Source organism: Didymosphaeria variabile (assembly GCF_027946475.1).
Source record: "Didymosphaeria variabile strain IMI 356815 chromosome Unknown scaffold_6, whole genome shotgun sequence".
NCBI classification, from domain to species: Eukaryota; Fungi; Ascomycota; class Dothideomycetes; order Pleosporales; family Didymosphaeriaceae; genus Didymosphaeria; species Didymosphaeria variabile.
In genome coordinates, this window is record NW_026611625.1 from 2,378,110 (window position 1) to 2,391,633 (window position 13,524).

A 13,524-nucleotide genomic window follows, 5' to 3' on the forward strand; every position below is an offset into this window, starting at 1 on the left:
ACTGGCATTTCGATTCCGCGAATAGTGGCCGAGTAGTTCCGCCAGCAACTGCGAAGCATATGGCAAGATGTGTTCTCCGAGCGATGGAAAGTAATCGTAGAACGCATGATTTTACGCGCTATCAGCGTCAACAGGCGTACAAGTAGGCAAATAGAGCTGTGAATAGAATGTACTCACATATTCGTGCAATGAAACCAACGGAAAAGTCGAATCCGGTCTTCACTGTTGATGCGGCGCCTTGGAAGCTCCCACAATTACGTGAGGGCGGATCGTAGATGAGAAGACGCACGCTAGGTGCTCGACGTAAATACAGATGGTAAGAGAAGAAGCGAAGGAAAGTAATGATAGGCGAGGATTCGTAGTCAGCTTCCGCCTATCTCCTTTCCTTGTAGGACAGATCGTGAGAGACAGCAAGAGGAATATCACTTACTCAACAGACCAAACGTAACAGTTCACTTCAGATTCTCTGAGACCATGAGAGTGCAACCACCAAGGGCATGGCTGTAGAAAGAGCCCAACAAGGTTTTCGTGGTCGGTTTGAACCTTGCATAACCTCTTACTACCAACACGTCATGGGCTTCACAAAGGTCCTGCATCGGTTGTGAAGCGACTTCGAAGTGCATCTTCCCGGCCTCGAATAGAGTTGCACCATTGTTCCTGGTTTGAAAGACTTGGGACCATGGCTTCACAACACTATAGCTGTCACAATCGTCGATAGACACTTGCCCCCTGGTACGACGACCGCTCCGCGGACACAATTCGGAGGGCGAAACGAGTATCAGGGGCCTTCATCTGCATCATCAGTTGAGACTACATTCATTCTATACTTGTTTCGACGCCTCTGCGCACGAAGCGGCGGAAGCGCGCGTTGGTGTGCAGGTGCTTGGGAAAGATGACATCGGAGGTTGACACCCAACAGAAAGGGTTCGCCGTCGCGACTGCCGAAGCGAGAAGCTTGGGCGTCTCACGACTCCACCACAGCTTATCGCTATTTGGGAGGTCTTTAATCGTCGGCGGACAACATCACGCTGATTTCTCCCATCCCAGATCGATGGCGACTCTTGGGGATCTTCAGCCTTCCCCATTCCCCATCTCTCGAGCCGCGGCTATCGGCAGAGACCCTGTACCCCCATGACCCACGACACCAACCGAGGGCCCACAAGGCTCGGCCGAACTCCCCAAAAAAGAGCAAAGAGCGAATCCCGCACCCGGAGAGGAGATGGGGTATCGGATTTAGGCTAGCAAACGTGACTGGGCCTCCTGGAAATGCCTCCCGCGTCCGTCGAATATCTTGCTCCAGCCTCCCCTCCTCCTTTCGTTCGTCGCTCTTTGTGTGCTGCAACTGCGTTGCTCGCGTCTGAGCAATCGCTGGACAAATACCATCAGCCGGAGCCAAGTGCGGGGTGCAATCATGTCGACGCACGAGAAGGATGGGGCAACTGCCCCCGAGAAAGAGAGGAAGAAGGATGTGGCCGCTTTGGATGTTGAAGATGATCGGTCCTCGGTATCTTCAATCTCGACCGACTCGGTCAGCTCTGAAGAATTACAATCAATACACCAGACTTTGAGTCGCAATGCTGGTCTGGATGAGCATGACAAATCGCTAGCGCAAATCACAACCGTGACGACAAACATGACAACGGATCCACGCTTCGAGATCGACTTTGAGGATGGTGAGAATCCGCAAGATTGGAGCATGGTCAAAAAATGCATGATTATCTTCTTCATGAGTTTCTCTACGCTGGTTGTTGTTATGTATTCTACCTCGTACACCGCTGGTATTCCCGGAATGATGGTTACTTTTGACGTCAAATCTAAGATCAACCTCGTACTCGGTCTGACTACCTACCTAGCTGGGCTTGCCCTCGGATCAGTTATACTTGCGCCCTTGAGCGAAATGTACGGACGAAGACCAGTGTATTTAGTCGCGGTTGCCATGTTTATTGTCTTGATCATCCCATGCGCCTTGGCTCAGAACCTCGCTACCGTTCTCGCGGTGCGTTTCTTTGGTGCTTTCGCCGGTGCAGCAATGATCTCAAACGCACCCGGGACGGTGTCCGACATTGTGAGCGATGATTATCGCGCTCTTGCATTTTCTGTTTGGAGCATTGGGCCGATGAATGGGCCTGTCGTAGGGCCCCTTGTAGGTGGCTTTGTGTTCCAATACAAGGGGTGGCGGTGGACAAATTGGGTCGTGGTGATCGGGTCTGGAGTGTCGTGGTTCATGGTATTCTGTGGGTCGCTCAATGACTGGGTGGATACACTGGACTGACAGCTTGCAGTAATCGGCGAAACGTACGCGCCTGCGCTTTTGCGCGCCAAGTCAGCGAAGAAGCGAAAGGAAACAGGCGAAGAGCGCTGGTATTCACGCTACGATGACAAGAAGAAGTTCTGGCCAATGTTGAAGGAGAACCTGTACCGTCCGCTCATCATGAGTGTCAAGGAGCCCATTTGGTGTGTTCACCAATTTCCATGTTAATGGCACCGCTAATCAAGCTTTCAGCATATTTTGGAATGTGTACATAGCATTGGTATACGGCGTGCTTTATCTTTGCTTCGTTTCTTACCCCATCGTCTTCAGCGAGCTTCGCGGTTGGAGTCCTGGGCTCACCGGTCTCGGGTACATTGGGATTGGCATCGGGGGTATGCTGACGATTTGCTCCGAGCCTCTGCTACGACGCCTCATCAATTCGCACACAACAGATCCTGCGACCGGGAAGCCTCCTCCAGAAGCTATGGTCAGTGTGGTCTGCATTGCTGCTGTTTGTGTCCCTGTAGGCGAGATGATCTTCGCATGGACTTGCACACCCGACGTACATTGGGCAGCACCCATAATAGCTGGGATTCCATTCGGTGCAGGAAACTGTGGAGTATTCATTTACGCGTCGAATTATCTTGTTCACTCGTACGGTATCTACGCTGCGTCAGCTTTAGCAGGCAATGCCGTCTTGAGAAGTGCCTTGGGTGGGACCCTCCCGCTTGCTGGACCCCAGATGTAAGTCCCGACAAAACTCTCAAATAATGGCTGTACTGATATACACCTCTAGGTACCGATCACTCGGCCCTCACTGGTCCGCGACTATGCTCTCCCTTATTGAATTCGCTATGATACCTATTCCGCTTATCTTCTACCGATACGGCCACAAGATCCGTGAGAGGTCTACTCTTATCCGTCAGATGCGTGAAGACAGGGAGAAGCTCGATAACAAGCTGAAGAAGGCTGCAGAAAGGGAAGAGAGACAGAAAGCGAGGGAAGCTGGTGTGTTAGAGGAGAAGGAAGTCTGAGGAAGGTGATATTGTGCTATACAACAATTCCTCCGCCACCATTCCACGGCTTTTATTCACTCATCTTAAGTTTTAAAGAGTTTTCAACGAAATACATTTATTTATTCGCCCTTTTATTGGTCTACTCCATTTTAACGCTTATTTGAATAGCTTAGTACCCCAATCTACCTTCTACCAAGACTAAAGTAAGCTTCTTATCGAATATCAACTAATAATAGGGTGAAGATATTATATTGATTCGTAGAAACTTAAACAGCGTGATCAGAGCCATGGAAAGGTGGTGGAGGAACTTTTGGATGGCACCGATAATCGCATATATATACCCCAATCCAGTTATATGAACATAGCAGTTCCGATGCCTTCCATAACGCCTTGAACTAAGTCCGGTAACAAAGCGACCCTGCATAGGTAAGTGTTGAGGTAGTGAGTTGACGAGCAGTAATTCAAGACGCCACGCCACCAACGCATGTTCTGCAACGTCTCCAGTCTCGCCTACAAGTCTGTCGCCTTATTATGGATATCGGAAGGATTCAAACGCCTTTTGAGGCTGCCTCGAAAGCCCGTTGAAGGTAAGTGATGTTGGAACACTCCGGCCTGGTTGACAGCACCCAGCCCCTGTCTTTGGACCACATCTTGTAAGTCGGACGTTCCACAAGCATTTCATCTGTAGGGCCACGACTTTCGGATTCGAACAGCCTCGCGACTGCCCGTACCCAGTTTAATGTTGGCTGCTGTTTCTTTTTTTTTTTCCTGTTGTTGACCAAACTCTTCACCCTACGGGGGACATAGTAAGTTTCCGTGTGGTGATCTATCCTGCTAATTGAATCGTGACTAATCCCTCCATTCTAGCATTCGCCTTGGGCTTCAGTGTGGACAGACTCCGCCGCTGGCACGAAGTATAAGATACGGAGCACCAAGCTTCATATTGGACCAATGCGATCCATTTTATCCCCCAGTAGAGATGAACTGGTTCCGCTTCATGTTATCGTATACAGAAGAACATTTTGGACCGGTTCTCGAGGCAGTGACGAAGCATGAGATCGAGGTCACACACACCATGCAATGCCTCAGCGTTCAAGCGTGCTCACGCTCCAAGCTCTGTATCTCCGGGGTTGCCAGAGGTGTCATTGTGGGCGATCAATCAGCACTGTTAAATGAAGTTAAAATCCAGCTGCGACAAGTTGCGCGTTGATTTTGTCTCTACTGCTCCTTTGTTGGTCAACATTCCAATTCCTTGTGCGGAGGTCTCTTCAATCGGGGTTCGCACTATTATGCGCGCAGTCAGTTCGAGTTTAAGTCAGGGCACGGTTTATTGCTCAGTCACGTCCTGAGCTGCTCATCGAGCTAACTGGCGGTTTCTCAAGGCGTTGGCTCGTGGTTCGCTTGGTCAATTCGACTCTTTAAATCAATTGAGGTACTCCTGTGCTGCTTTACTGGTATTCGCACTGGAAAGCACTGTCCAGATGTGACTCCTCTTGCACAAGGTTGATGCGGGTATACTGCAATGGCCAACGAAGCCTTGCAGAACGATAAAACGCCGCGATGTATATTTAGAAGAGATTGGCGGCACAGACTTCTACATTGCGGCGCGGGAACTCGGTCATTGGCAGCATGTCATTGGCGGCAACTTGTCAGCAGAGCTACGCCACTCAAGCTGAGAAACATTTGATCTCATAATCTGTTTAAAACCTGAAGTATATCTGCGCACGTTGCTGTCCGCACGACTGCTCCGATCCTTAACGTTTCACTTCTTTCTTGAATCAGCAAGCAATATTCCTTCGACCTTTCTTTCCTATGCGTTCTTGTGTGGACATCACCCTCTCTATCGCTACATTCCGTCTGACTTCAAGGCTCCCATACTATTGTGGGATGAAGATTCTGCACTACATCGGTACTGCACTCGCTCTGGCAGCAGCTCCAGTCCTAGCCATGGTCGTTGTCTTCACAAAACTCGTCGCTTTTATTCCAGTGCTCGTACAGTGGCGGAATGACGAGGAGAAATCTGCTGCTAGGGGAGTCCAGGTTCCACGGGACGAGAAGAAGGTAGCTGAGTTCAAGGGTTCGTGATGCGAGGATAATTATGGGAAAGTAACTAATTCGGCGCAGAGCTTAGACTTCGAAGAGTGTCGGATGCTTGACTCTTGGTAGTGATTTGGTTGTGGGAAGTGGGTTCACGGAACAGCGTCAAATTGCTTAACATCCGGTTGCTCGGATACAAGATTGCCGCTCTGTAAGCAGGCAGTGAGCCTTTCCATAAGCCCCCCAGCCTTCAATTCACAAACCTTTTATCTCAGGCAGCCTCTTCATATACCTAATAACATACGTCCCCCATCTCTCCGCCGTCACCCCCTCACCCGTCCCTTTCAACTTCTCCGCCCATGCTTTCTCCGGCGGCGAAGGCGCATACTCATCCAGATCAATCTCAAGCTCCTTCACAACCTCGTACCCAAACTTTGCATAAGCCTTCCAAGCCTGATCGGACGAATGCACCCAAGTGAAGACACCAAGGCGGTCTGCTATCGCGTTACCATACTTAATGAGCGCGCTGCCTACACCGTGAGATTGGTGTTCTGGAGAGATGATGAGGCCAGAGATGTACATGCATGAGATGCCAGGCGGCATCAGTGAGGCCATGGTGTGCTGCATGTCTGCGTCTTCCAGGGCATGAAGACGGTCGATGCCTTCCTTCTCTTCGTCTCCAAGCGAATCCTTTTCCACTTTTGCTACACTAATATTATCCTTACACTTTCTTTCATCTTTCTGTGAAGCTCTCCCCTCTCCAGTCACCAACTCATCATCTGGTCCTTTCCACGGAATCTTCTCCTCATCCACCCCTCTGAATCCCCACCCCGCATGCCCAACAATATTTCTCGCGTCATCGACCGCTTTAACGTAGATGTAGTTCTTCCTGTGCAGCGTGGCGAGAAACCTAGTCCGAGAGACTTCATACATGTCGAATGGCTTCCCACCGATCTGTTTTACGATGGTGTGTCGATCGGTTGAAAAAGCTGATGCAGTAATGCGAGCACAAGCCTCTGTGTCGGCGTATTGTAGGGGTCGGATAGTTATTTGGATGGGGTGGTCAGGGGCCATGTTTGTGACAACGTTTGGCTCAAGAGCTTGGAGCGCTGGCAGTGTCAAATTATTAGGGTCACTGATAGGAGGACAGTCTCCGCTCACCTTTGGAAGTTATGAAAGGATAAGCTGCACTTTAGCTATTGGTGAACATCGACACTAGCCTCGATGGGTTTGCTGACCACGCATATGCCGCCCTTGTAGCATAGTTCAACGCCCTCTACTAGCAGATTTTAATCCCCTGTAGTTTTGGGTATCTAATGACTGATATGGCCTGGCCAGGTTCAAGCGCTGTAATCATGAGATATACAGGGATTGCAATCTAGCATCACTAAACCGAGACCACTAGGCAATATACAAGATCGTGCATTGCGGAAAGCAGTTCATATGTATGAAAGCGGATAAATCGAACCCCAGCTGATCTTAGGCTGATGTGATAACGCCATTAAGGTCATGCTAGAAGTACAAGTGGAGGAATAATCAACACCTTAGTGATGGCTCTAGCCGAAAACAAGTGCCCTCACTTCAATGCTTTCGCGTCCAACGGCGCCCTCAGGTGTCCTAGGATCGACAAAAGCAGTGTGTGGCGCGCGACCCCACAGACCCAACGCCTCATCGCTATCGAAGCATTTGAGCAGCAAGCGATCCTCGTTCTTCATCCCAGAAAAATAAAACCACTTCTGCGCCGGATTATAATTCACCTGTGCCGTCTCGCCAGTGCGGTCTGGGTATCGATGCTCCACTGGTATTAGATCCTCATCTCTCACGGTCGAACTGTCTGCAACAGCGAGAGGATGCGCCATGACGGGCCCATTTAATGGACGCCATACGTTGATGATGCGGTACCGGCCTTGCAGTAGCTTGTCTGCCTCTTCAGGCAGATGGAACTTAACTCGCTGGGCGGCAGAAGATGGCGTCTGATCGACGTGAACTCGTGTCACAGGCGCCCTGTTCGCCCCCGTGTGTGACCTTCTGATGGTATGGTCGAAGAGCAGGACTCTGTTCGCGCCGGGTACACTCTCTAACAGTAGCTTTTCGACCTCGGGGTAGTACACCCTCTTGATCTGATCATCGTCCTGAAACTCGTATTCCTCTGAAGGTACATTCTGGACGGTATCAAATGCATTGTTATCCAGAGAGAACTTCTGCTCCTGCCCTCGCAAATCCCCGAGGGTTACGTCATGCAACGATTCCCCAAAGTTACGTTGTGGTACGCCCGGCAGCGGCTCAACGTAGTTGTGCGGTTTGGAACCGTCCTCGGGCGCCTTGTAGAAAGAGAGCACGGCCTTAACGGGGCCGCGAGGGATAGGGAGGCCTTGGAAGTTCACGTCAGTCGATGCAGACGCTGTGGGAGCGGTGCCCGAGAGCTCGTGTGCAGGTGTCGGTCGCGGCGCAGCGGTCGTCATTGTGGGCTATGTGGCGATTCAAGCTCTGGTACTCGTCGCTTTCAAGGCTGTATTGAGGCTGTTGTGGTTGCGGTGCAGTGGCGGATGCTGCTGTAACAGCAGTAGTCGAGCTAGCTGTTGTTAACGTAGCAAGAAGTAAGTTGACTCGAATGAAGAAGTTATGGATCTGCTAGGGCTTCGCGTGTATATAGTCGGAAGATTGGAAATCCTATGTACTTCGTGCAGCATCCCATAGGGCGGGGAGATGGCATCATCGCCCTATTCCCGAGGTTAGTAAGAGCCATTCACCAATCAGTGCAACATCGGCTGACAAACGCCTCCATTGCGTGATTATTAGCGAGTACGTGAGCTGGTAAGATGTTACAAAATTGGTATATGGCATTTGGGAGGTTTCAAAGCAACATGTTGGCAGTGTCGCGGCGAAAGAGCGGGGACGTATATGGGATGTTGCCCGGTAGATCTCGGCGATGATTCGGGGCTTGGCACGCGCTCTTTCCAGATACTACACCTTCGCAGCATCTACAATTATACTGTCGATGACAAGCGATAATAACGCATACATTTACAAGCTCTCAGTGCATGACCAAACTCAGCACAGATCGCGTTTCGATGCTGTACTATTCGCCTGCCGCGGTCTAGAGCGTACAACATCCTGATGGAAGCACTACCTTCACATTAGGATTCTACTACGCGCTGTCTCGCGCAAAGAGACATCAGACCATGAGACAACTTCCTGTAAGAACCACACGAAACACGGATATCTCGGTTCAAACCTCCATCGTCACCGTGGACCCTTTCGCTAGTCCCCATTATACCACGACGTCATGATGTTGACATGCATGTACGGCCTTCACTGCGTAGCTAACTTTCCTCTTCCACGTAAAACCCCAGCATGCTGCGCCTCTTCGCACACGATCTATCCACAGCTGTTAAACCCCTCTTCAATAGAATTCCCAAACCTTCCTATTTTCAAATTGCAAATATGAGCGGTCACAGCGGCAAAGCAGACAACGAGCAGCTCAAGGGCTCCAAGCTCTTCGACGTGTCTCACGTCACGGCAGTCGTTACCGGCGGCGGAACTGGCATCGGCTTGATGATCACACAAGCGCTCGTCGCCAACGGCGCAAAGGTGTACATCACGTCTAGGCGAGATGAGGTCCTCAAGAAAACCGAGGAGCTGTACAACACGGGACCTGGCAAGATCATTCCCCTTGTGGCCGACGTGAGCCAGAAGGAGGATATTCTGCGCCTTTACGACGAGGTACAGCAGAAGGAGCCGAAGGGGATTCAGTTGCTTGTTAACAATGCCGGTATCGCTCGTGACGATGCCACCAAGTTCTCCTCAAACGGCCAGCCCGACCTGAGCGATCCGCAAGCCATCGCCGATCACTTCCTTAAGACGCCCGACGAATCCTGGGCCGACACCTTCAAGACCAATGTGACTGGCATCTATTACATGTCCATGACATTCCTCCCTTTGCTCGCGAAGGGCCGTGAGGTCACACCTGGCTACACCTCTAGTGTTGTAAACATTACTTCCATCTCGGGCTTCATGAAGGGTAGCAGCTCTGGCCAGTTTGCGTATGCTTCTTCAAAGGCTGCTGCTACGCACTTGACTCGCATGCTCGCTACGACATTTGCGCAGACCAAAGTTCGGGTGAACTGCATTGCGCCGGGAGTATTCCCTAGTGAGGTGAGGAATTCAACGACTAGCTGTGATTGTGACGCACTAACCTGGTCAGATGACTGCTGGCGACTCCGGTGAGGACAACAAGTCAAAGCTCGATATGGAAATGTCGAATCCCGCAGGCCGACCCGGTGCCGACGCCGACATGGCTGCGTCGATTCTATTCCTGGCTGGCCCAGGCGGTGTATTCTACAACGAACAAATACTGTTCCCAGATGGAGGTACGTCTTGTCTTTCCCCTTGGCTCGACGTTTTACTGATAAGTGCAGGCAACACCCTCGTGCAGCCGGCTGCGAAGTAAGCCCTCAAGATGGTTGTGTGGCCGTATATAATGCACGATATCTATGAATTAAATACCACATTCTCATTACATCTTTCCTTCTATCCTCACAGCTTCGCATAGTACCCGTGCAGAGATGTGTGAGACTGTGACGCCCATGCTGACATCTTGTCAAGCGTCCCAGGCTTTGTTAGAGGCGATTTGGAAGGCATATGCACCATTCCCGGCTGATGTGGAAGATCGTCCTTATTTGCTCTTCTCCACCGTCCCCGTTCCACGTCCGGACCTCCCCTCTCCTTAGCTTTTACGAAAATTGCGAAGATCCCGTCTCGGTGCGCTTGTAGTACGCTGAGGCCTGCCAGCAGCGCCGATACACAACATATCGCCAGCAGTAGATATCGACCGGCTCTCTGATCTGCATTAGCCCATGCTCTCCTGCCAGGATATGCACACTTACAGAGTTCTCGCAAGCAGGGAACCCGTACACAGCCTGCGAATCAGGAAAGATGCTCGGCACTGCCTCGCAAAGATAAAATTCCTGCGTGAAAATGGTATCATGCCACTGTTTGAAGTACTCCGGGAGACGGCCCTGCGCCTCGCTGGTGAAGAGGTATGCCTAATGCGCGGGTACAAAGTCAGTATGAGCTAAGACGGCATGGGCCAATACCTTGTGCATGTCTCAGCATAGCGAGAAAGAAATCTTTCTTCCAACACAAAGACACATCCACTTGGTACCTGGTGGTGTGCTTACGGTGAAGCCGATGGCGGCCGCGGTGTTGGTGACGGCCGCGATACAAGCTGCGCTGCCAATCATCCTAATCTTTACGCTGGTTGGTCTTCGTTCCATCCCTTGTGATGAGAGATATGAGGAAGGGAAAACGTACTTGCACTATGCTCGCCCTCCCGCTCGCTCTACACCAATGTAGTACCGGGCATGCGATACCCAATAGCGAGACAATGAGACTGCACGCCCCGGTGGCAAACTTCACGACCGTGGGCCCCGCATCTATGTTCGACGGGTTCAGGGGGATGAATATGAACTCTGCGATGCTGGACCCCGGGTACTGAAGTCTCTGGTCGCGGAACGCATCTTGCACGCGAGCCTCCAGGACAATTATCGCAATCGACAACGCGAGTAGGGTCAAAGATGAGAGGCCGATGGCGATAGTATGTGGTGTGAACTTTGAATCCCAACTGAGCATGATTTTGGCGTAGCTGTTGTTAGAGGAGAGAGCAAGAGCATGTTTATGAGCGTGGGTGACGATGAGTGACGGTGATGACACACGTAGAGGTAGACGGAAGCCTGGAAGGATTTTGAGACGGAGGATCGCCCAAAGTACTACCGGAGCCATAGCTTTATGGATGTACGAGCCCGTCCTAAGGCGGAGTGACTACATCAGGTGGCCTTACGCAGGCGTTTGGTTCTGTCACTGCTCTCCTCATCCGGACGGAGCGCGAAGGCGATGTGCGTGAGGCACGATTCCACAATTTCGAAGCAATTGCCTTCTTGTGATTTGTCAAATACCTGTTTCCTCATCCGTTGGTAACCTCAGGTATGCCTTTTCTATGCAATTGCGAAGCTCAACGCAGATTCCCATCAAAGCTTACACATTAAGCTTTCAGGCTTGGGTTCAGGATGCGATGCGCAGCATCTCCAAACCAATCATGTCGATGCCGCACGTCAAATTTCGGAAACTTGAAACGGTTACAGCCACACCCGCGGGATGCCTTGCGGCCCCCACGCAATTTTTCCCCGTCTCACGGCAAGGCCTTGCGAATTGGTTAGCTCGGGATCCTCGATGCAAAGCATTTCCCGCTCCTCTGCCGTCCTGCCGCAAATCCCACAGATATGCACTCTAGCTAGCTACGCAACAATGCCCCCACCTCGACACCAAGGCCTTGCGATCGACCAGAGCATCGCGGGATTCCAAGACAGCCGCTATCCGCGGCTTCAGCCTCCTGCCTCGTACCCGCTGCCTCATCCCGACCAACCAGTCCGACAACAGCAGCAGAAACAGTTAGGATCCTATCATGCGCGCAATCATGGCAAATTTCACGAACGGAACCGAGGAAGCAAAAAGGCGGGGTTCTTGGGTATGCTGAAGTTGATTTTGAAGTGCGGATGCTTCGCAAATGATGTTGCGGGCGCTGTTCCTTGAGAGTAAGAGTAGTTCTTTCCTTTGGTTTTGTAAACAAATGATTGGTAAGGTATCCTAGACTAGGATATCAAAACCGAGATACCTGAAGTTATAGAGCTCATCAAGAAACACATCCACGGATGAAGGCTACAATCAGGAGGAGGCGGCGCACTTAAGATGTCGGAGCAAGCCATTCCAGGCGGGATAAACTTTAGTAAGGCCTGCAGCGGGTATCTAAGAGAACAAGGGCATTATTCCGGTCAAAGAACTGATATGCCTCCTTGATGGACAGAATCTTTGCATTGATGCTCTGGTGGGGCATAGAGAGGTGGCATGGATCCTTAAGATGACAATATGGGAAGGCGAGACACATTTACGCAGGAAAAGATGCATTGACTAGTGGAGGGTGTTATTGTGATGGACGTGGTGGTGGATGGAGTGAATGGATTGGGCTCTCTCTAGCTTTGATCTAAGCCGTTGGGATTGACCCTTGCAACCCATTCCGAATCAGGACTGAAAACGAAGAACGATGCTACTTGATTGGCTTTGATGGTACAGTAATCGACTGTTGGAGGCGAGTATATTTCAGAGCGATATAACAGCATCCCTGACGCTAACATACGACAGAATGCTCCGTTATGCCAACGTCACTTCTTCGGCGGCGTCCACTTGATCTCTTAGGGGGATTGCAAGCCTCAGGCCAGGTAGTCTTTGGAAAAGCGCAGCAGCTCTCTTGTCAGTGGTCCAACCCCCGCAATACCAGTGTCCACATTGAAAACCAAGATGCACTTATCAAACACATTCTCCAATTCATCCCTGTGGCGCCGCAACAAAAGCGATGCTGTCCGCACCCATACCCCATCACAGCATGCCGGTCTCCTCTACCGTCCTATTCTCTGCTTACAAAACCCGAGATGTCGAAACTTTCTGGTTCAGAGGAAATGCCTTCATCTCGGCTCCAGACTGTGTCGCCGCGATGATGCCTTCACCAGCTCTGGTCGTCTAGCCTGCGAGCGTGGTATCCTCTTTCATGGAGTAGCCATTGCAGAGCCTGCGCTGAAGCGGCAAAGCTCGGAAACAAGGGCTGAGGAGACAGAGGGGTAGGCTACGAGTTTGGCGAGCTGAGAAGGATGCTGGAGGAGGCTTACTGCGCCTTAGAATGTGGTGACTTAGATAAGTTGTATCATCATTAGAGGCTAAGGTGAATATTACCAGGTTAATCATGTTCATGATGAGGAAAAGCTTGGTGGTGAAGATATGGCGACAGATGAATGATAGAAGCGAACAGGAGTTGGCTTGATGAGTCTGGAAGGGAAAATCCAAGGACGTAGAGCAATTGAAAGGGGAACGAATCGGCGAGTGTCATTGACTTGTGTAACGAACAGTCCGTGATACTGCCTCGTTAGTATATAGAACCATCGGGCAATCGGCCATCCTATGCAGCGATTTCGAGAGAAATACATACGATGTGGCTGCTGCGTCAGGTCGACCAGAACAATGAAATCCTTGGCCATACAAGGCTCCACGTCTCAGTGACACAAGCTGCAACATGCTATGGTCGGGAACATAACGGGGATGCATCTCCAGATGTGCAACGGCGAACAGGTGGAAGTCCTCTGCTGATCACACACACTTTCGACATGCAAGCTTTGA

At 50.9% G+C, this 13,524-nt stretch overlaps 4 protein-coding genes across 4 annotated transcripts; 2 read left to right on the plus strand and 2 right to left on the minus strand.

Annotated features, from left to right (window-relative positions):
* Nucleotides 1–1,411: 1,411 nt before the first annotated feature.
* Nucleotides 1,412–3,285, plus strand: N0V89_008675 (uncharacterized protein; the record flags this gene model as incomplete). Its single annotated transcript, XM_056217428.1, has 4 exons — nt 1,412–2,234; nt 2,283–2,454; nt 2,504–2,995; nt 3,048–3,285. The coding sequence occupies 4 exons, from the start codon at nt 1,412–1,414 to the stop codon at nt 3,283–3,285; spliced, it is 1,725 nt and encodes a 574-aa protein (XP_056068984.1).
* Nucleotides 3,286–5,559: 2,274 nt separating this feature from the next.
* Nucleotides 5,560–6,549, minus strand: N0V89_008676 (uncharacterized protein; the record flags this gene model as incomplete). The annotated part of the gene is made up of 2 exons (XM_056217429.1): nt 5,560–6,413; nt 6,543–6,549. The coding sequence occupies 2 exons, from the start codon at nt 6,547–6,549 to the stop codon at nt 5,560–5,562; spliced, it is 861 nt and encodes a 286-aa protein (XP_056068985.1).
* A 311-nt stretch (nt 6,550–6,860) lies between these two features.
* N0V89_008677 (uncharacterized protein) lies at nt 6,861–7,766 on the minus strand (the record flags this gene model as incomplete). The annotated part of the gene is made up of 1 exon (XM_056217430.1): nt 6,861–7,766. The coding sequence occupies one exon, from the start codon at nt 7,764–7,766 to the stop codon at nt 6,861–6,863; it is 906 nt and encodes a 301-aa protein (XP_056068986.1).
* A 982-nt stretch (nt 7,767–8,748) lies between these two features.
* Nucleotides 8,749–9,754, plus strand: N0V89_008678 (uncharacterized protein; the record flags this gene model as incomplete). Its single annotated transcript, XM_056217431.1, has 3 exons — nt 8,749–9,459; nt 9,509–9,674; nt 9,723–9,754. The coding sequence occupies 3 exons, from the start codon at nt 8,749–8,751 to the stop codon at nt 9,752–9,754; spliced, it is 909 nt and encodes a 302-aa protein (XP_056068987.1).
* Nucleotides 9,755–13,524: the final 3,770 nt, after the last annotated feature.